Source organism: Myotis yumanensis, unplaced genomic scaffold (assembly GCF_028538775.1).
Source record: "Myotis yumanensis isolate MYYU_CA2020_CCGP unplaced genomic scaffold, mMyoYum1.0.hap1 SCAF_10, whole genome shotgun sequence".
Classification (NCBI taxonomy): Eukaryota; Metazoa; Chordata; class Mammalia; order Chiroptera; family Vespertilionidae; genus Myotis; species Myotis yumanensis.
The window spans coordinates 1787269-1807547 of NW_027223761.1; the positions used below are offsets into that span (position 1 = coordinate 1787269).

At 69.2% G+C, this 20279-nt stretch overlaps 1 protein-coding gene across 1 annotated transcript in view; it reads left to right on the plus strand.

Annotated features, from left to right (window-relative positions):
- Nucleotides 1-19821, plus strand: part of MUC5B (mucin 5B, oligomeric mucus/gel-forming) — a 35042-nt gene extending 15221 nt beyond the window's left edge. Inside the window, 20 exon segments of the mRNA XM_070427195.1 lie at nucleotides 155-12532; nucleotides 12675-12862; nucleotides 13054-13225; nucleotides 13719-13884; nucleotides 13886-13973; nucleotides 14087-14273; nucleotides 14503-14728; nucleotides 14840-15018; nucleotides 15087-15156; nucleotides 15364-15464; nucleotides 15785-15816; nucleotides 15998-16178; nucleotides 16537-16641; nucleotides 16760-16797; nucleotides 17283-17399; nucleotides 17787-17873; nucleotides 17970-18092; nucleotides 18272-18317; nucleotides 18451-18553; nucleotides 19164-19821. Coding sequence (XP_070283296.1) covers nucleotides 155-12532; nucleotides 12675-12862; nucleotides 13054-13225; nucleotides 13719-13884; nucleotides 13886-13973; nucleotides 14087-14273; nucleotides 14503-14728; nucleotides 14840-15018; nucleotides 15087-15156; nucleotides 15364-15464; nucleotides 15785-15816; nucleotides 15998-16178; nucleotides 16537-16641; nucleotides 16760-16797; nucleotides 17283-17399; nucleotides 17787-17873; nucleotides 17970-18092; nucleotides 18272-18317; nucleotides 18451-18553; nucleotides 19164-19365 — 14789 coding nt within the window. The 3' untranslated portion in view covers nucleotides 19366-19821.
- The last annotated feature ends 458 nt before the right edge of the window (nucleotides 19822-20279 follow it).

Consider the following 20279-nt stretch of genomic DNA (forward strand, 5'->3'; position numbering starts at 1 on the left):
GAAGACCCAGCAGGCACTCGGTGCCGAAGTCCTGGGCGCGAGGGATGGCCCAGGATCCCGCCGAGACCCGAGGGCCACGGGACCTGCGTCACCCTCCTCCTGGGCGTGGCTAACAAGGACGCGGAGGAGGTTGACCGCCGCCCCCTCCCCACAGGTCCGGTCCCCACGCTCTCCACCGTGTGCGTGCAAGAGCTGTGCCACTGGTCTGCCTGGTACGACAGCGGCCGCCCAGAGCCGGGCATGGGAGGTGGGGACTTCGAGACGTTTGCAAACCTGAGGCAGAGGGGTCACCAGGTCTGCCCAGCGCCAGCCGGAGTCGAGTGCCGCGCGCAGCTGCTTCCAGACACGCCCCTGGAGCAGCTGGGCCAGAAGGTGGAGTGCAGCCCCCGGCTCGGGCTCAGGTGCCTCAACAGCGAGCAGGACCCTCCGCTCTGCCACAACTACGAGCTGCGGGTGCTCTGCTGCGACTACGTGCCCTGCGGCACCAGCCAGAAGCCGACCCTCCTGCCCCTGTCCACCTCCCCCGTCCAGGCAACCACAGCCTTGACCTCACCGACGACACAGACCCCGGTGGCCAGCAGCTCCGAGGTCCCGGGCACCAGCTGCCAGCCCCGCTGTCAGTGGACGGAGTGGTTCGATGAGGATTACCCCAAGTCCGAGGAGGCTGGGGGCGACATCGAGTCATACGACAGGATCAGGAGTGCGGGGGGCGACGTGTGCGAGCGGCCGCAGGACATAGAGTGCCGGGCAGTGAACTTCCCGGACAGGAGGCCCGAGGAGCTGGGGCAGCTCGTGCACTGCGACCCCAGCTTCGGCCTGGTCTGCAGGAATGACGAGCAGATGGGCCTGTTCAAGATGTGCTACAACTACCGGATCCGCCTGCTGTGCTGCAGCTACAGCCACTGCGGGGAGCCCACCCCTGCCACCGCCAGTGCCGCCACAGCCACCTCCACCTCCACTGCCACCCCTGCCACCGCCACCACCACAGCCACAGCCACCACCACCTCCACTGCCACCCCTGCCACCACCAGCGCCACCACAGTCATATCCACTACCTCCTTCACTACCACCACCACCACTTCCACTGCCACCCCTGCCACCGCCAGTGCCACCACAGCCACAGCCATCACCACCTCCACCTCCACTGCCACCCCTGCCCCCACCACCACAGCCACGACCACCTCCACTGCCACCCCTGCCACTGCCCCCACCACCACAGCCACGGCCACCACCACCTCCACTGCCACTGCCACCACTGAAGCCACCAGCAGCCAGGGCACGACTGGCTGCCAGCCCAAATGCGAGTGGACAGAATGGTTTGACGTGGACTTCCCCACCTCGGGGGTCACGGGCGGAGACATGGAGACCTACGACAACATCAGGGCTGCTGGCGGCAAGATGTGCCGGGAGCCGCAGAAGATTGAGTGCCGGGCAGAGAGCTACCCGGAGGTGAGCCTGGACCAGATCGGCCAGGTGGTGAGCTGCAGCCTGCAGGCCGGGCTGGTCTGCAGGAACCGGGACCAGAGGGGGCCGTTCACCATGTGCTTCAATTACAACATCCGTGTGCTCTGCTGCGACGGCGCCGGCCGCTGCCCCACCTCCACCGGGCCACCGCCCGTGCCGTCCACCCGGGGCCTGACCACGACGGCCAGGCCTGCCTCGTCCAGCGCCCCCCACACAGCCACCCTGGCCACCTCCCCCATACAGACCACACCTGAGTCCTCGGCCACCATCCCCACCTTGGGGACCTCCCTGCCCTCCAGCTCCTGGAAGCCCAGCTCCGGCTCGCCTACCCCAACGTCTCCGACCTCCGGGCCCTGCACGCCACAGTGCACCTGGACAGACTGGTTCGACGTGGACTATCCCTCTCTGGGCCCCAATGGCGGCGACTTCGAGACCTACGCCAACATCCGGGAGGCCGGCGGGCACGTCTGCGAGCGGCCCCTGGACCTGGAGTGCCGGGCCTCATCGCTGCCCGACGTGCCCCTGCGGCAGCTGGGCCAGGTGGTGCGCTGCAGGCTGGAGGAGGGCCTGGTGTGCCGCAACCGCGACCAGGACAGCTGGTTCAGGGTGTGCCTCAACTACCAAGTCCGCGTGCTCTGCTGTGACGACTACCGCCACTGCCCCAGCACCCCGGCCACCACCACAGTCACTCTCCCGGGGTCCAGCCTGGGGCCGCTCTCCCCAACAGCCTCCAGTCCTACCACCCCCCACACAGCCCGAACCACAGCAACGACCAGCTGCCAGCCGACATGCCGCTGGACCGACTGGCTGGACACGGACCAGCCCCTGCCTGGCCGCTATGGGGGCGACATTGAGACCTACTACCACATCAGGCAGGCGGGCGGGCAGCTCTGCGCGGAGCCGGACGCCATCCAGTGCGAGGCCGTGCTGTCACCAGGGGTGCCCCTCGAGGCGCTGGGCCAGGTGGTCCAGTGCGCCCGTGAGTATGGCTTCATCTGCAGGAACAGTCGGCAGCGGGCGGGGGAGTCCTGCCTCAACTACCACATCCGCGTGCGCTGCTGTGACGACTACAGCCACTGCCCCTCCACCCCCGGCACCACGGCGGCCCCCTCCCCGTCTTCAGGGGGCACCCTCGCCCCAGTGACGCACACCACCAGGGCCACCACCATTGTGGGGCCCTCCACGGCCTCCAGCGGCACCTCCCAGGCCAGAGAGTCCACCACCAGGCCCCGGGAGACCCTGCCCAGACGCACCAGCACTGTGATCAGCACCACCAGGGCCACCTCCAGCCCAGGGGCCAGCACCAGACCCTCCCCATCGCCCCCCATTCCCGTGACCACCAGCTCCCTGCCGGGCACCACCCCGGGCCCTTCTACAGCCGTCCTCACGGCTACAGGCTCCACGATGAAGGCTCTGACCTCTCCCATCACGACCTCCAGCACCACAACCTCAGTGGCCACGCCCACTGCTTGTCAGCCTCGCTGTGCCTGGACCGACTGGCTGGACCAGAGCTACCCCATGCCCGGGGCCTCCGGAGGGGACTTTGAGACCTACGCCAACATGCAGGCAGCCGGCCGGCCCGTCTGCGAGCGGCCTGAGGGCCTGGAGTGCCGGGCCGAGAGGCTGCCCGACGTGCCCCTGGAGCAGCTGGGCCAGGTGGTGCTGTGCAGGCTGGAGGAGGGCCTGGTGTGCCGCAACCGCGACCAGGCCGGCCGCTTCAAGATGTGCTTCAACTACCAAATCCGCGTGCTCTGCTGTGATGACTACCGCCACTGCCCCAGCACGGCCCTGCCCACCAGCATGGCCCTGCCCACCAGCACCGCCATGCCCACCAGCATGGCCACGCCCACCAGCACGGCCACGCCCACCAGCACGGCCCTGCCCACCAGCACGGCCACGCCCACCAGCATGGGCAAGCGGACTTCCGGGCCCACCGAGGTCAGCACCACGGCCACCACCCAGTCACGCCCCTCATCCCCCAGGATCACAGAAAGTGTCGCAGCCACCCAGACGGCTGGCACCTCCCTCAGGACCACCCAGTGGCGCTCTGTCCCAAGTCCCTCTGCCTCCACTGGGACCCTGACCACAACTGCCAAGCCAGCCTCACCCAGTGCTCCCCATGTGGCCACCTCCCCGATTCAGACCACCCCTGGGACCCCGTCCTCCAGTCCCACCCTTGGGACCTCCCTGCACACCAGCTCCCTGAGGCCGACCCCGATCTCCACGACCTCCATGACCTCCGAGACCTCCACAACCCCTGGGGCCTGCACGCCACGGTGCATGTGGACTGACTGGTTTGACGCTGACTATCCCACACCTGGCCAGGACGGCGGGGACTTTGAGACCCTCTCTGTCCTCCGCGCTGCCGGCCACAGCTTCTGCGAGCAGCCTCAGGACATCGAGTGCCGAGCAGAGAAGGCGCCTGACACGAGCCTGGAGGACGTGGGCCAGGTGGTTCAGTGCGACGTGCGCTTCGGGCTGGTGTGCCGCAACCGCGACCAGGGCGGCCGCTTCAGGATGTGCCTCAACTACCACGTGCGTCTGCTCTGCTGCGACAACTACAGCCACTGCCCCTCCACGCCCAGCACCACGGCGGCCCCCTCCCCGTCTTCAGGGGGCACCCTCGCCCCAGTGACGCCCACCACTCTGGCCACCACCCTTGTGGGGCCCTCCACGGCCTCCAGCGGCACCTCCCAGGCCAGAGAGTCCACCACCAGGGCCACCTCCAGCCCAGGGGCCAGCACCAGACCCTCCCCATCGCCCCCCATTCCCGTGACCACCAGCTCCCTGCCGGGCACCACCCCGGGCCCTTCTACAGCCGTCCCCACGGCTACAGGCTCCACGATGAAGGCCCTGACCTCTCCCATCACGACCTCCAGCACCACAACCTCAGTGGCCACGCCCACTGCCTGTCAGCCTCGCTGTGCCTGGACCGACTGGCTGGACCAGAGCTACCCCATGCCCGGGGCCTCCGGAGGGGACTTTGAGACCTACGCCAACATGCAGGCAGCCGGCCGGCCCATCTGCGAGCGGCCCGAGGGCCTGGAGTGCCGGGCCTCGTCGCTGCCCGACGTGCCCCTGGAGCAGCTGGGCCAGGTGGTGCTGTGCAGGCTGGAGGAGGGCCTGGTGTGCCGCAACCGCGACCAGGCCGGCCGCTTCAAGATGTGCTTCAACTACCAAATCCGCGTGCTCTGCTGTGATGACTACCGCCACTGCCCCAGCACCGCCATGCCCACCAGCACGGCCCTGCCCACCAGCACGGCCACGCCCACCAGCATGGCCACGCCCACCAGCACAGCCATGCCCACCAGCATGGGCAAGCGGACTTCCGGGCCCACCGAGGTCAGCACCACGGCCACCACCCAGTCACGCCCCTCGTCCCCCAAGATCACAGAAAGTGTCCCAGCCACCCAGATGGCTGGCACCTCCCTCAGGACCACCCAGTGGCGCTCTGTCCCAAGTCCCTCTGCCTCCACAGGGACCCTGACCACAACTGCCAAGCCAGCCTCACCCAGTGCTCCCCATGTGGCCACCTCCCCCATACAGACCACCCCTGGAACCCCGTCCTCCAGTCCCACCTTTGGGACCTCCCTGTCCACCAGCTCCCTGAGGCCGACCCCGATCTCCACGACCTCCATGACCTCCGAGACCTCCACAACCCATGGGGCCTGCAGGCCACGGTGCACGTGGACAGACTGGCTCGATGAGGACTACCCCACACCGGTTCCCGACGGTGGGGACTTTGAGACCCTCTCTGTCCTCCGGGCTGCCGGCCACAGCTTCTGCGAGCAGCCTCAGGACATCGAGTGCCGAGCAGAGAAGGCGCCTGACAGGAGCCTGGAGGACGTGGGCCAGGTGGTTCAGTGCGACGTGCGCTTCGGGCTGGTGTGCCGCAACCGCGACCAGGGCGGCCGCTTCAGGATGTGCCTCAACTACCACGTGCGTCTGCTCTGCTGTGACGACTACAGCCACTGCCCCTCCACGCCCGGCACCACGGCGGCCCCCTCCCCGTCTTCAGGGAGCACCCTCGCCCCAGTGACGCCCACCACCAGGGCCACCGCCAGCCCAGGGGCCAGCACCAGACCCTCCCCATCGCCCCCCATTCCCGTGACCACCAGCTCCCTGCCGGGCACCACCCCGGGCCCTTCTACAGCCGTCCCCACGGCTACAGGCTCCACGATGAAGGCCCTGACCTCTCCCATCACGACCTCCAGCACCACAATCTCAGTGGCCACGCCCACTGCCTGTCAGCCTCGCTGTGCCTGGACCGACTGGCTGGACCAGAGCTACCCCATGCCCGGGGCCTCCGGAGGGGACTTTGAGACCTACGCCAACATGCAGGCAGCCGGCCGGCCCGTCTGCGAGCGGCCCGAGGGCCTGGAGTGCCGGGCCTCGTCGCTGCCCGACGTGCCCCTGGAGCAGCTGGGCCAGGTGGTGCTGTGCAGGCTGGAGGAGGGCCTGGTGTGCCGCAACCGCGACCAGGCCGGCCGCTTCAAGATGTGCTTCAACTATCAAATCCGCGTGCTCTGCTGTGATGACTACCGCCACTGCCCCAGCACGGCCCTGCCCACCAGCATGGCCACGCCCACCAGCACAGCCATGCCCACCAGCATGGGCAAGCGGACTTCCGGGCCCACCGAGGTCAGCACCACGGCCACCACCCAGTCACACCCCTCGTCCCCCAGGATCACAGAGAGTGTCTCCGCCACCCAGACGGCTGGCACCTCCCTCAGGACCACCCAGTGGCGCTCTGTCCCAAGTCCCTCTGCCTCCACAGGGACCCTGACCACAACTGCCAAGCCAGCCTCACCCAGTGCCCCCCATGTGGCCACCTCCCCCATTCAGACCACCCCTGGGACCCCGTCCTCCAGTCCCACCGTTGGGACCACCCTGCCCACCAGCTCCCTGAAGCCAACCATGACCTCCATGACCTCCACAACCTCCATGACCTCTACAACCTCCATGACCTCCATGACCTCCGTGACCTGCACGCCACGGTGCATGTGGACTGACTGGTTTGACGCTAACTATCCCACACCTGGCCAGGACGGCGGGGACTTTGAGACCCTCTCTGTCCTCCGCGCTGCCGGCCACAGCTTCTGCGAGCAGCCTCAGGACATCGAGTGCCGAGCAGAGAAGGTGCCTGACACGAGCCTGGAGGACGTGGGCCAGGTGGTTCAGTGCGACGTGCGCTTCGGGCTGGTGTGCCGCAACCGCGACCAGGGCGGCCGCTTCAGGATGTGCCTCAACTACCACGTGCGTCTGCTCTGCTGCGACGACTACAGCCACTGCCCCTCCACGCCCGGCACCACGGCGGCCCCCTCCCCGTCTTCAGGGAGCACCCTCGCCCCAGTGACGCCCACCAGTCTGGCCACCACCCTGGCCACCACCCTTGTGGGGCCGTCCACGGCCTCCAGCAGCACCTCCCAGGCCAGAGAGTCCACCACCAGGCCCCGGGAGACCCTGCCCAGACGCACCAGCACTGTGATCAGCACCACCAGGGCCACCTCCAGCCCAGGGGCCAGCACCAGACCCTCCCCATCGCCCCCCATTCCCGTGACCACCAGCTCCCTGCCGGGCACCACCCCGGGCCCTTCTACAGCCGTCCCCACGGCTACAGGCTCCACGATGAAGGCTCTGACCTCTCCCATCACGACCTCCAGCACCACAACCTCAGTGGCCACGCCCACTGCCTGTCAGCCTCGCTGTGCCTGGACCGACTGGCTGGACCAGAGCTACCCCATGCCCGGGGCCTCCGGAGGGGACTTTGAGACCTACGCCAACATGCAGGCAGCCGGCCGGCCCGTCTGCGAGCGGCCCGAGGGCCTGGAGTGCCGGGCCTCGTCGCTGCCCGACGTGCCCCTGGAGCAGCTGGGCCAGGTGGTGCTGTGCAGGCTGGAGGAGGGCCTGGTGTGCCGCAACCGCGACCAGGCCGGCCGCTTCAAGATGTGCTTCAACTACCAAATCCGCGTGCTCTGCTGTGATGACTACCGCCACTGCCCCAGCACCGCCATGCCCACCAGCACGGCCCTGCCCACCAGCACGGCCACGCCCACCAGCATGGCCATGCCCACCAGCACTGCCATGACCACCAGCACCGGCCAGCGGACTTCCGGGCCCACCGAAGTCAGCACCACGGCCACCACCCAGTCACGCCCCTCGTCCCCCAGGATCACAGAGAGTGTCTCCGCCACCCAGACGGCCGGCACCTCCCTCAGGACCACCCAGTGGCCCTCTGTCCCAAGTCCCTCTGCCTCCACAGGGACCCTGACCACAACTGCCAAGCTAGCCTCACCCAGTGCCCCCCACGTGGCCACCTCCTCCATACAGACCACCCCTGGGACCCTGTCCTCCAGTCCCACCTTTGGGACCTCCCTGCCCACCAGCTCCCTGAGGTCGACCCCAATCTCCACCACCTCCATGACCTCCACAACCCATGGGGCCTGCAGGCCACGGTGCATGTGGACTGACTGGTTTGACGCTGACTATCCCACACCCGGCCAGGACGGTGGGGACTTTGAGACCCTCTCTGTCCTCCGCGCTGCCGGCCACAGCTTCTGCGAGCAGCCTCAGGACATCGAGTGCCGAGCAGAGAAGGCGCCTGACACGAGCCTGGAGGACGTGGGCCAGGTGGTTCAGTGCGACGTGCGCTTCGGGCTGGTGTGCCGCAACCGCGACCAGGGCGGCCGCTTCAGGATGTGCCTCAACTACCACGTGCGTCTGCTCTGCTGCGACGACTACAGCCACTGCCCCTCCACGCCCGGCACCACGGCGGCCCCCTCCCCGTCTTCAGGGGGCACCCTCGCCCCAGTGACGCCCACCACTCTGGCCACCACCCTTGTGGGGCCCTCCACGGCCTCCAGTGGCACCTCCCAGGCCAGAGAGTCCACCACCAGGGCCACCTCCAGCCCAGGGGCCAGCACCAGACCCTCCCCATCGCCCCCCATTCCCGTGACCACCAGCTCCCTGCCGGGCACCACCCCGGGCCCTTCTACAGCCGTCCCCACGGCTACAGGCTCCACGATGAAGGCCCTGACCTCTCCCATCACGACCTCCAGCACCACAACCTCAGTGGCCACGCCCACTGCCTGTCAGCCTCGCTGTGCCTGGACCGACTGGCTGGACCAGAGCTACCCCATGCCCGGGGCCTCCGGAGGGGACTTTGAGACCTACGCCAACATGCAGGCAGCCGGCCGGCCCGTCTGCGAGCGGCCCGAGGGCCTGGAGTGCCGGGCCTCGTCGCTGCCCGACGTGCCCCTGGAGCAGCTGGGCCAGGTGGTGCTGTGCAGGCTGGAGGAGGGCCTGGTGTGCCGCAACCGCGACCAGGCCGGCCGCTTCAAGATGTGCTTCAACTACCAAATCCGCGTGCTCTGCTGTGATGACTACCGCCACTGCCCCAGCACCGCCATGCCCACCAGCACGGCCCTGCCCACCAGCACGGCCACGCCCACCAGCATGGCCATGCCCACCAGCACTACCATGACCACCAGCACCGGCCAGCGGACTTCCGGGCCCACCGAAGTCAGCACCACGGCCACCACCCAGTCACGCCCCTCGTCCCCCAGGATCACAGAGAGTGTCTCCGCCACCCAGACGGCCGGCACCTCCCTCAGGACCACCCAGTGGCCCTCTGTCCCAAGTCCCTCTGCCTCCACAGGGACCCTGACCACAACTGCCAAGCTAGCCTCACCCAGTGCCCCCCACGTGGCCACCTCCTCCATACAGACCACCCCTGGGACCCTGTCCTCCAGTCCCACCTTTGGGACCTCCCTGCCCACCAGCTCCCTGAGGTCGACCCCAATCTCCACCACCTCCATGACCTCCACAACCCATGGGGCCTGCAGGCCACGGTGCATGTGGACTGACTGGTTTGACGCTGACTATCCCACACCCGGCCAGGACGGTGGGGACTTTGAGACCCTCTCTGTCCTCCGCGCTGCCGGCCACAGCTTCTGCGAGCAGCCTCAGGACATCGAGTGCCGAGCAGAGAAGGCGCCTGACACGAGCCTGGAGGACGTGGGCCAGGTGGTTCAGTGCGACGTGCGCTTCGGGCTGGTGTGCCGCAACCGCGACCAGGGCGGCCGCTTCAGGATGTGCCTCAACTACCACGTGCGTCTGCTCTGCTGCGACGACTACAGCCACTGCCCCTCCACGCCCGGCACCACGGCGGCCCCCTCCCCGTCTTCAGGGGGCACCCTCGCCCCAGTGACGCCCACCACTCTGGCCACCACCCTTGTGGGGCCCTCCACGGCCTCCAGTGGCACCTCCCAGGCCAGAGAGTCCACCACCAGGGCCACCTCCAGCCCAGGGGCCAGCACCAGACCCTCCCCATCGCCCCCCATTCCCGTGACCACCAGCTCCCTGCCGGGCACCACCCCGGGCCCTTCTACAGCCGTCCCCACGGCTACAGGCTCCACGATGAAGGCCCTGACCTCTCCCATCACGACCTCCAGCACCACAACCTCAGTGGCCACGCCCACTGCCTGTCAGCCTCGCTGTGCCTGGACCGACTGGCTGGACCAGAGCTACCCCATGCCCGGGGCCTCCGGAGGGGACTTTGAGACCTACGCCAACATGCAGGCAGCCGGCCGGCCCGTCTGCGAGCGGCCCGAGGGCCTGGAGTGCCGGGCCTCGTCGCTGCCCGACGTGCCCCTGGAGCAGCTGGGCCAGGTGGTGCTGTGCAGGCTGGAGGAGGGCCTGGTGTGCCGCAACCGCGACCAGGCCGGCCGCTTCAAGATGTGCTTCAACTACCAAATCCGCGTGCTCTGCTGTGATGACTACCGCCACTGCCCCAGCACCGCCATGCCCACCAGCACGGCCCTGCCCACCAGCACGGCCACGCCCACCAGCATGGCCATGCCCACCAGCACTACCATGACCACCAGCACCGGCCAGCGGACTTCCGGGCCCACCGAAGTCAGCACCACGGCCACCACCCAGTCACGCCCCTCGTCCCCCAGGATCACAGAGAGTGTCTCCGCCACCCAGACGGCCGGCACCTCCCTCAGGACCACCCAGTGGCCCTCTGTCCCAAGTCCCTCTGCCTCCACAGGGACCCTGACCACAACTGCCAAGCTAGCCTCACCCAGTGCCCCCCACGTGGCCACCTCCTCCATACAGACCACCCCTGGGACCCTGTCCTCCAGTCCCACCTTTGGGACCTCCCTGCCCACCAGCTCCCTGAGGTCGACCCCAATCTCCACCACCTCCATGACCTCCACAACCCATGGGGCCTGCAGGCCACGGTGCATGTGGACTGACTGGTTTGACGCTGACTATCCCACACCCGGCCAGGACGGTGGGGACTTTGAGACCCTCTCTGTCCTCCGCGCTGCCGGCCACAGCTTCTGCGAGCAGCCTCAGGACATCGAGTGCCGAGCAGAGAAGGCGCCTGACACGAGCCTGGAGGACGTGGGCCAGGTGGTTCAGTGCGACGTGCGCTTCGGGCTGGTGTGCCGCAACCGCGACCAGGGCGGCCGCTTCAGGATGTGCCTCAACTACCACGTGCGTCTGCTCTGCTGCGACGACTACAGCCACTGCCCCTCCACGCCCGGCACCACGGCGGCCCCCTCCCCGTCTTCAGGGGGCACCCTCGCCCCAGTGACGCCCACCACTCTGGCCACCACCCTTGTGGGGCCCTCCACGGCCTCCAGTGGCACCTCCCAGGCCAGAGAGTCCACCACCAGGGCCACCTCCAGCCCAGGGGCCAGCACCAGACCCTCCCCATCGCCCCCCATTCCCGTGACCACCAGCTCCCTGCCGGGCACCACCCCGGGCCCTTCTACAGCCGTCCCCACGGCTACAGGCTCCACGATGAAGGCCCTGACCTCTCCCATCACGACCTCCAGCACCACAACCTCAGTGGCCACGCCCACTGCCTGTCAGCCTCGCTGTGCCTGGACCGACTGGCTGGACCAGAGCTACCCCATGCCCGGGGCCTCCGGAGGGGACTTTGAGACCTACGCCAACATGCAGGCAGCCGGCCGGCCCATCTGCGAGCGGCCCGAGGGCCTGGAGTGCCGGGCCTCGTCGCTGCCCGACGTGCCCCTGGAGCAGCTGGGCCAGGTGGTGCTGTGCAGGCTGGAGGAGGGCCTGGTGTGCCGCAACCGCGACCAGGCCGGCCGCTTCAAGATGTGCTTCAACTACCAAATCCGCGTGCTCTGCTGTGATGACTACCGCCACTGCCCCAGCACCGCCATGCCCACCAGCACGGCCCTGCCCACCAGCACGGCCACGCCCACCAGCACGGCCACGCCCACCAGCACTGCCATGACCACCAGCACCGGCCAGCGGACTTCCGGGCCCACCGAGGTCAGCACCACGGCCACCACCCAGTCACCCCCCACTTCCCCCAGGATCACAGAGAGTGTCTCCGCCACCCAGACGGCTGGCACCTCTCTCAGGACCACCCAGTGGCGCTCTGTCCCAAGTCCCTCTGCCTCCACTGGGACCCTGACCACAACTGCCAAGCCAGCCTCACCCAGTGCCCCCCACGTGGCCACCTCCCCCATACAGACCACCCCTGGGACCCCGTCCTCCAGTCCCACCATTGGGACCTCCCTGCCCACCAGCTCCCTGAGGCCGACCCCGACCTCCACTACCTCCACCACCTCCATGACCTCCACAACCCCTGGGGCCTGCACGCCACGGTGCACGTGGACAGACTGGTTCGATGAGGACTACCCCAGCCCGGTTGCCGACGGCGGGGACTTTGAGACCCTCTCTGTCCTCCGGGCTGCCGGCCACAGCTTCTGCGAGCAGCCTCAGGACATCGAGTGCCGAGCAGAGAAGGCGCCGGACGCGAGCCTGGAGGACGTGGGCCAGGTGGTGCTGTGCGACGTGCGCTTCGGGCTGGTGTGCCACAACCGCGACCAGGGCGGCCGCTTCAGGATGTGCCTCAACTACCACGTGCGTCTGCTCTGCTGCGACAGTCACTGCCCGTCCTCAACCCCGGAGACCACCAGGTCCCCCTGGCTCCCCAGCACCCCTGGGCCCAGCGCCTCACCCAGCCCTCTCGTCTCTACCACACCCTGCCGGTGCCGGGCGTTTGGACAGCTGTTCTCACCAGGTGTGTGGAGCCCCGTCCCCTCCGGAGGACAGTTCACCGGGCACCCCATTCCGGGGTCTCTGCCCCGCCCAGTGGCAGGTGCTGTGGAGGCCATGCTTGCTGACCGGCGTGTCCGATCTTCCTGATTCCCCCCTCCCCCCAGGGGACGTCGTCTACAACAGGACCGACAAGGCCGGCTGCCACTTCTACGCCATCTGCAACCAGCACTGCGAGCTCGACCGCTTCCAGGGCGCCTGCCCCACCTCCTTGCCCGTGGAGCTCCCGACGGCGACCTGGGTTCCCCTGACCTTTCCAGCTCCCGGCTGTGACCTCGTGGACCCTCCCCGCCAGGTGCGTGCCCCTCCTCCCCGCCTTGCCTGCTGTCCTGTGCACGCGGTCAGGAGCTGCTGCTGGCTCCCGTGGGGCAGTTCCCAGCCCCGGGGTGACCCCTCCAAGGGGCGCCCTGTCCGGAGGGAGGCGGGGGCCTGGGGCTGGGCTCCCGAGGCCATGGCAGGTGGCCGAGCTGTGCCTGCTGCCTGCAGGTGAATGAGACCTGGACGCTGGAGGACTGCAAGGTGGCGCGGTGCGAGGGCGACAACCGCATTGTCCTGCTGGAGCCGCAGCCTGTGGCCCAGGTCTCCTGTGTGAACGGACACCTGCCGGTCAAGGTGCAGAGCCCACAGGAGCCCTGCCAGTTCCACTACGAGTGCGAATGTGAGGCCCGGGCCAGGCGGGGTGGGGCGGGGTCGGGCAGGGCGGGCAGTGCTGACCAGCACACAAGGGGTTGTCGCCCGGTGCACTGGGGGCGGAAATGGGCCTCGAGGGCCCTCCTCCCGAGGTCCTGGGTGCCCTTTGCGGGGCTGCCCCAGGAGGGACCACGGACAGGGGCTCCCCAGCAGCGGGAGGGATTGTCCCATCCCCAAGGCCGCTCCTCCCTGAATCTCCAGGGAAGGTCCTTCCTGCCTCGTCCCCGTCCTGTCCGGGCCCTGGCCTCTCACCATCGCTGCCCTGCCTTCAGGCGGCACCTCCCCTCCCCTCCCCTCCCTGGCCCCTGGGAGGGCACTCACCCCGGGTGCCCCAGGAGGTCCCATCTGCAGCGGAGCGGCAGGTCCCTTCCTAGGGCCTCCAGGGGCGCAGAGGCCGGGGTGAGGACACCCCGAGGCGGCCGTGCATGTGGCACTGGGTGAGGGACTGTGTGCGTCCGCAGGCTCCTGCAGCAGCTGGGGGGACTCCCACTACGTCACCTTCGATGGCACCCCCTACTCCTTCCGGGACAACTGCACACACGTGCTCATGCGGGAGATCCGGCCCCGGCACGGGAACCTCACCATCCTCCTGGACAACCACCACTGCGGGGCCGCGGCCTCCGCCAGCTGCCCCCCGCGCCCTCAGCGTCCGCTACAAGGCCTCGGAGGTCGTCCTCACCACCGAGACCGCCGCCGGCGGGCAGGAGGAGGGCCTGGTGCGTGCGGGCGGGCACGGCGGGCAGGACCCCGCCTGAGGGGAGCCCCTGCACCTGGTGGGCTGAGGGGATGGGCCCCGACCCCCAGTGACGGTCCCCACTGCGCCCCCCAGATCCTGTTTGACCACGTGCGGGTGAGCCAGGGCTTCAGCAAGAACGGCGTGAGTGTGTCCATGACGGCGAGCACCACGATGCGTGTGGACATCCCGGCCATCGGGGTCAGCGTCACCTTCGACGGGCAGGTCTTCCAGGTCCAGCTGTCCTACAGCCACTTCAGCCACAACACCGAGGGCCAGTGCGGTGAGCGGGACACGCGGGCCCTGCAGGGCGCCACCTGCTCCTCCCTCCGAGTCCTGCCCGGGGCCCCCAGGTGGCATCTCCACCCCCCAGATTTGCCCCCACCCCGCCCCCTGCCGCCTGCCCCAGGCCGGAGCTGACTCTCACTCAGCAACCAGGTTTCTAACCGAGTGGCCCCCGGGAGGTGGGGGGGAAGGCCGCCCCGCGATGACCCTCCCGGCCCCGCCCCCAGGCACCTGCACCAACAGCCAGAGGGACGACTGCCGCCTGCCGGACGGCACCATCGCCCCCACCTGCCAGGACATGGCCAGCGCCTGGCTGGTCCCCGAGACCAACAAGGAAGGCTGCTGGGCCCCCACAGCCCCGCCCGCGACCACCAGCCCCCTGTCCCCGGCACCCACCACGCCCACATCCACCCCGTGCCCCCCAGCGCCCCTCTGCGAGCTGATGCTGAGCCAGTGAGTCCCTCCTGAGGGTGTGGTCACCCTGGGGCAGTGACCCCGTGGGGCGGGACCCAGCTCTGCTCCGACCTCTGACCTCTGACTGCCCTGCCCCTGCCCCTGCCGCAGCCTCTTCGCCGAGTGCCACGACCTCATCCCGCCCGGCCTGTTCTTCAGCGCCTGCGTCCAGGATGCCTGCCAGGCCGGCCACCCCGGGGTGCCCTGCCAGAGCCTGGAGGCCTACGCGGCGCTCTGCCGCGCCCGGGGCGCCTGCAGTGACTGGCGAAACGCCACCGGCGGGCTGTGCGGTGAGTTGGGGGCGGCTGCGGGGGGGCCCTGGCCTCCTCGGCCCACCTGACACTGTCTCTGCCCCCAGAGCTCCCCTGCCCACCCGAGAAGGTGTACAAGCCGTGCGGCCCCGTGCAGCCCGCGTCCTGCGACTTCAGGTGAGCGCCGGCCAGGCTGCCCGAGGGTCTGGGACCAGCCAGGAGGGGCCAGGATCTCTGGGTGCCCTTCCCCCACCGGACCTCCCACCTTGGCCCCAGGGGATGTCCAGGGCAGCCGACCAACCCCATCCAAGCCCGCTGCCCCCCCTCCCCGTGGATGCCCGTCCACAGGGGTGCAGGGCCCAGGACTGCCTCCTCCCCTCACAGAACCCAGAGCCCAGAGAGCACGGGGCTGGCGGAGGGCTGCTTCTGCCCCGACGGACAGACCCTCTTCAACTCGCACACGGACGTCTGTGTGCCCGAGTGCCGTAAGCACGCCCCGGCCCCGGCCCCTGACCCCGTCCTGGTGAGGCGGTCGGGGGAGGCACAGGCCGGACGTCCCTGTTCCAGGCCGGTGCTGGGCCCGTCCCGCCTCAATGTCTGCTGGCAGCCTCAGCCCAGCGCCAGCCCATCTGCTGGCAGCCACGCGGCCTGGAGCCCTCGGTTCCCGGGGGCTTCCGTTCCCAGGGGGACGACCAAGGCTGGGGAGTGGCCAGGCCCCGGAGGACCTGTCCCTGCGGCCTGTGGCCTCTGCCACCGGCTGTGAACCCCAGGGCCCCCGTGACCCCCCCTTCTCCTTCTCTTCCAGCCTGCGTGGGACCAGATGGGTTCCCCAAATTCGTGAGTGGTTCTGCCCCCAGCTGGCCCCACCTCGCTCACCTCAGCTTGGGCGGGTGGGCGCCTGGCTGTGCATGCGTCCCTGTCCCAGGGCTGCTCGGAGCTGGGGCTGGGGGCGAGGGCCGCCCTGGCCGAGCTGAGGCTGGGCCTGAGCCCTCAGGGACCCTGACCTGGTCTATTGCAGCCTGGAGAGCGATGGGTCAGCAACTGCCAGGCCTGCGTGTGCGACGCGAGCTCCGTGTCGGTGCAGTGTGTGCCCGTGCAGTGTGATGCCCGGGAACTGCCCCGCGAGTGCGGCCAGACTGGCTTCGTGGCCGTGACCAGGCCCCTGGCGGACAACCCGTGCTGCCAGGAGACGCTGTGCGGTGAGCCCTGCCCTGCGGGCCGGCGGTGGGGGCCCGAGAGGAGGGCGCAGGGCACAGCCGCCAGCCGGCAGGGGCTGCAGCGCGGAGGCCACAGAGGCCACGGCGTCCTGGCTGGACCCCTGCGCTGAGCGGCCTCTGGGGGCTTCATTTTCCCCTAAAATTGAGGCTGGTGACCGTGGTCTGCCCAGGCCCTGGGGCAGGACCAGGGAGGGGAACCCAGAAGGGCCGCATTGAGTGGTCAGCCCCCTGGACAAGTACTTCTTTGGCTCCAACATGGGGAACCCCGTTACACTGGGAACTAGCTGAGTGGGGAGGGCGAGGTCCCCCCGACAGCACCCACCTCTCCGCCTCCCCGCAGTCTGCAACACGACCACCTGCCCCCAGAGCACCCCGGCATGTGGGCCAGGAGAGGAGCTGGCCCCCACCCAGGAGGAGGGCGGCTGCTGCACGACCTTCATCTGCCGTGAGTGGGGGGCAGGGGGGAGCTCTCTGGGTGTTGCTTGGGCCAGGAGTGTCCTCTCCCCGCCTCCCCACCCCACCCCCTCCGCCAGGCAGGCCCTCAGCCTTCCCTTTGCTTCCAGGGCCCAAGCTGTGCACCTACAACGGCACCGTCTATGGGGTAAGGCTCTGGGGGGGGGGGGCTCTGTACATCCACAGTGGGGCGCCCAGGCCCCTCTGGACACCGCGCCTCGTCTCCAGTGCCCAGCCTGTCTCCCCTTCTGCCATGAGAGCAGATGAAGGGAGCAGCTCGGGGCCACTTAGAGCTGGGGGGGGGGGGGGGGGGCGGACCTGGGAGAGGCGCCTGTGCCCGGGCCAGGCAGAGTTTAGCTTCAGGGTCTCCCAGCAGCTTCCTCCCAGGAAGGGGAAGGTCCTCGGGCAGCACACACCTCCCAGGGCCTGCTGCCTGCCCGGGGGCCTGCCCTGCCGGGGGTCCTGCTTCTCTCCTGGCCGGTGCCCGGAGGGGGGCACATCCATAACCCCATCTGAAGAAGAAAGAACCACCGGTGTGGGCCTCGTCTTCTCCGAGCCCACCTGGCCGCAGGCAGGGTCCTGGCCCCGCCCCACCCAGGGCCCTCAGTCACCCCCCCCCCCCACCCCCTGCAGGTCGGTGCAACCGTCCCAGCGGCCACTCCCTGCCACACGTGCACCTGCCTGTCCGAGGACACCCGGGCCCCCACCGTGCAGTGTGTGGAGGACATCTGCAACGCCACCTGTCCCCTGGTGAGCCTGCCCGGGCAGACAGCGCCCTGGCGCCCCTCCCCCACCGCAGCACCTGCAAGTCAGTGGTACCTGACCCCAGGGGGGTCCTCCAGCTCAGCCTTTGCCGCTTCCCCAAAGGGAGGGTGCAGAGCAGGAAGATGGTGGGTGACAGGGTGGGTGGGGCTGGGACAGGTTCCGGGCAGGCAGAAGAGGGGAGGGGCCGGAAGCAGGGGTGAGGCTGAGGCAGGACAGGGGGTACCCCGACCCTCAGAGCCAGGCCTGGACAAGCTTCTACCCTCCGGGCCATGATTTCAGAGTGTGGGGGTGGTTGATGGGACTGCCAGGCCCTTGGGGTGTGGAGGGGCAGGAGGCCGGGGGGTGCAGACGTGACCACCCTCTGGCCCCCAGGGTTTCGAGTACGTGACGGTGGCCGGGCAGTGCTGTGGGGAGTGCGTGCAGAAGGCCTGCCTCACGCCCGACGGCGGGCTGATCCAGGTGAGCGGGGTCTCAGCCCTCCACCCAGCAGCCCCTCCCTCCAGGCCTTCTGGGCCGTGAGAAAATCCCAACCCGGCTCTCCCCTGTGCGTTTCAGCCCAATGAGACCTGGATCAACAGCCTGGTGGACAACTGCACCGAGTACCACTGCCAGGCCGAGCACGGGGTCCCCGTGCTGATCCTCAGGCCGTCGCCCTGCCCAGACGTGTCCAGCTGCAGGGTGTGTGCCCCCGGGGATCTGGCCAGCCTGGTGGCCTCCTGGCCTTGCCCTGGCGGCCCCGCCCACACTGTGCCCTGGAAATCCTGCCCAGGCCGCTTTCTGGAGGCCACGCCCTCCTATAGGCCCCGCCCCTAGATCCTGGCCCCCGCCCCCAGCCCTCCCTCTGTCCCCCGTTGCAGGGCATCCTCAGGAAAACCGGCTGCTGCTACTCCTGCGAGGAAGTGGGTAAGTCGGGGCGCCCCGCCCCTGCCCTCCAACTCCCTCCAACCTCTGCCCATGGGCTCCTGCCCTGACCCCTGGGAGGGAGCAGCCGGTCTGGGTCCTCGGGGACCCCCACCTCTGCCTTTCCTCCGTGCAGACTCCTGCCAGGTCCGCCTCAACAGGACGGTGCTGGAGCACCAGGGCTGCCAGGCCCCCGTCAACCTCACCTTCTGCGAGGGCTACTGCCCGGGAGTGTCCAAGTGAGTGGCCCCGCACCCCCAGCTACCTCCGCCCACTGAGGGGAACTCCTACCTGGAAGCAGAGAGCCCACCCCAGCACACATCACCTCCCAGGGCCCCCTGTGGCCCTGGCCTGGGCTTGCCGCCCTGAGCTGGGTCAGGAGGGCCCAGGAGGAAAGGGGGCCCAGAGGAGCCCCTTTCCACATCTGTCGGCACAAGCCTGGAGCCTCCGACCCGCAGAGCCAGGCCTGGGCACACTGGGCAGAGACGGGCGCTGCGTCCAGACGTCTGGCGCTGTGTCCACCTGGGGGTGGGCAGACCCAGGGTCCTCCTCGGGCCAGGCTCGGGGCGGAGCTGCGGGTAGAGCCGAGCGGCAGGCTGCGGCCAGCTGTGAGCCCTCGGCCAGAGAGGCAGGAAGCAGGGTCCAGGGCAGGTTCCTGGAGGGGCCTGTGGGGTCAGCAAGTTTGAGGAGCTGGTTCCGAGGGGAAAGGGTGCCTGGCAGGAAGGTAGGGGGTCAAAGCGACCCTGAAAGCCCGCAGAGCCGACCCCGGTGCGGCCAGCGAAGCCCGCATCCTCAGACAGGCACAAGGCTGCTGGGCGAGGGCGCCGTCTCAGGGCCGTGTGCCCACAGGTACTCCCCGGAGGCCCAGGCCATGCAGCGCCGCTGCGCCTGCTGCCAGGAGATCAGGGCCCACGAGGAGGCGGTGAGCCTGCAGTGCCCCGACGGGACGGCCGTCCGGCACACCTACACCCACATCGACGAGTGCAGGTGCGACCTGGCCTGCGTCCCCTCGCCGGCCGCTCCCGAGCCCGGCCAAGGCTTCATTGTCTGACCCCAGCCTGCCCCCCTCCCCCCACCTGCCCTGGTGAAGCCCACACCCAGGACAGGGACAGAGCAGCAAAGGTCACCTCGAAGCGGGCACTAGGCAGGGACGCCCTCCGCCCACCTGCCGCCTGCCCTGCCATCGGGGCCACTCTCATCTACAACGAGCACCGCACCCACTCGGCCCAGACCCCCCCTTCCTCCTGTCAGAGGGACAGCCTGGGACCCCACCGCCCGCCAAGCCCCATGGAGCACGGACTCCTGCGGCCCCTCCACAGCAGACCCCGCACGGGCAGCAGTCCCCCCAGCCCGCTGCCTCCGGAGCCGCATCGGGGTGCTGCCTGCCCGTGTCTGGACCTGGGGCTGAGGCTCTGATGGCGGGAGCGGGGGGGAGGGGTCGGTGTCCTGAAGCCCTGCTCTGCTCACCAGCCCCAACTTTTCAAATAAATGCTGAGCATCAAGTACACATCCTGGTCCTGCCATCACACCCCATCCTGTGGCTGGGCTGTCCAGGGCCCCACAGGCTGCAGCCCCGCCGGGGCTTGTGCTGGACCCTGGGAGGGACAGGGGCATGGAGACCGGGTCAGTCTCAGGTGGCCTCTGGGGGCACTGGCAGGAGCCAGGGGTGGGCCAAGGGCTCAGAAACACCCTCACATCATTCCCAATGCACGGGGTTAATGACGACAGGGGTCACAGAGGGGGACAAGCGGGACCAGCTGACAGGAGGCGGCACACACAGGAAGCAGCTGCCACAGGCTGGGGCTGCACCGGGGCTGCTGCCACCACTTCCCCTTCAGGCCCGTCACGTGTCCACTTGTTTCTTCCCCTGCTCTTGCCCAGCACTGTGAGCGCACTGCACGTGTGTGTGCCGGGGGCGAGGCAACGGCCCATCTGTGCGCCCAGGATGCAGAGGGCGCCCTGGCT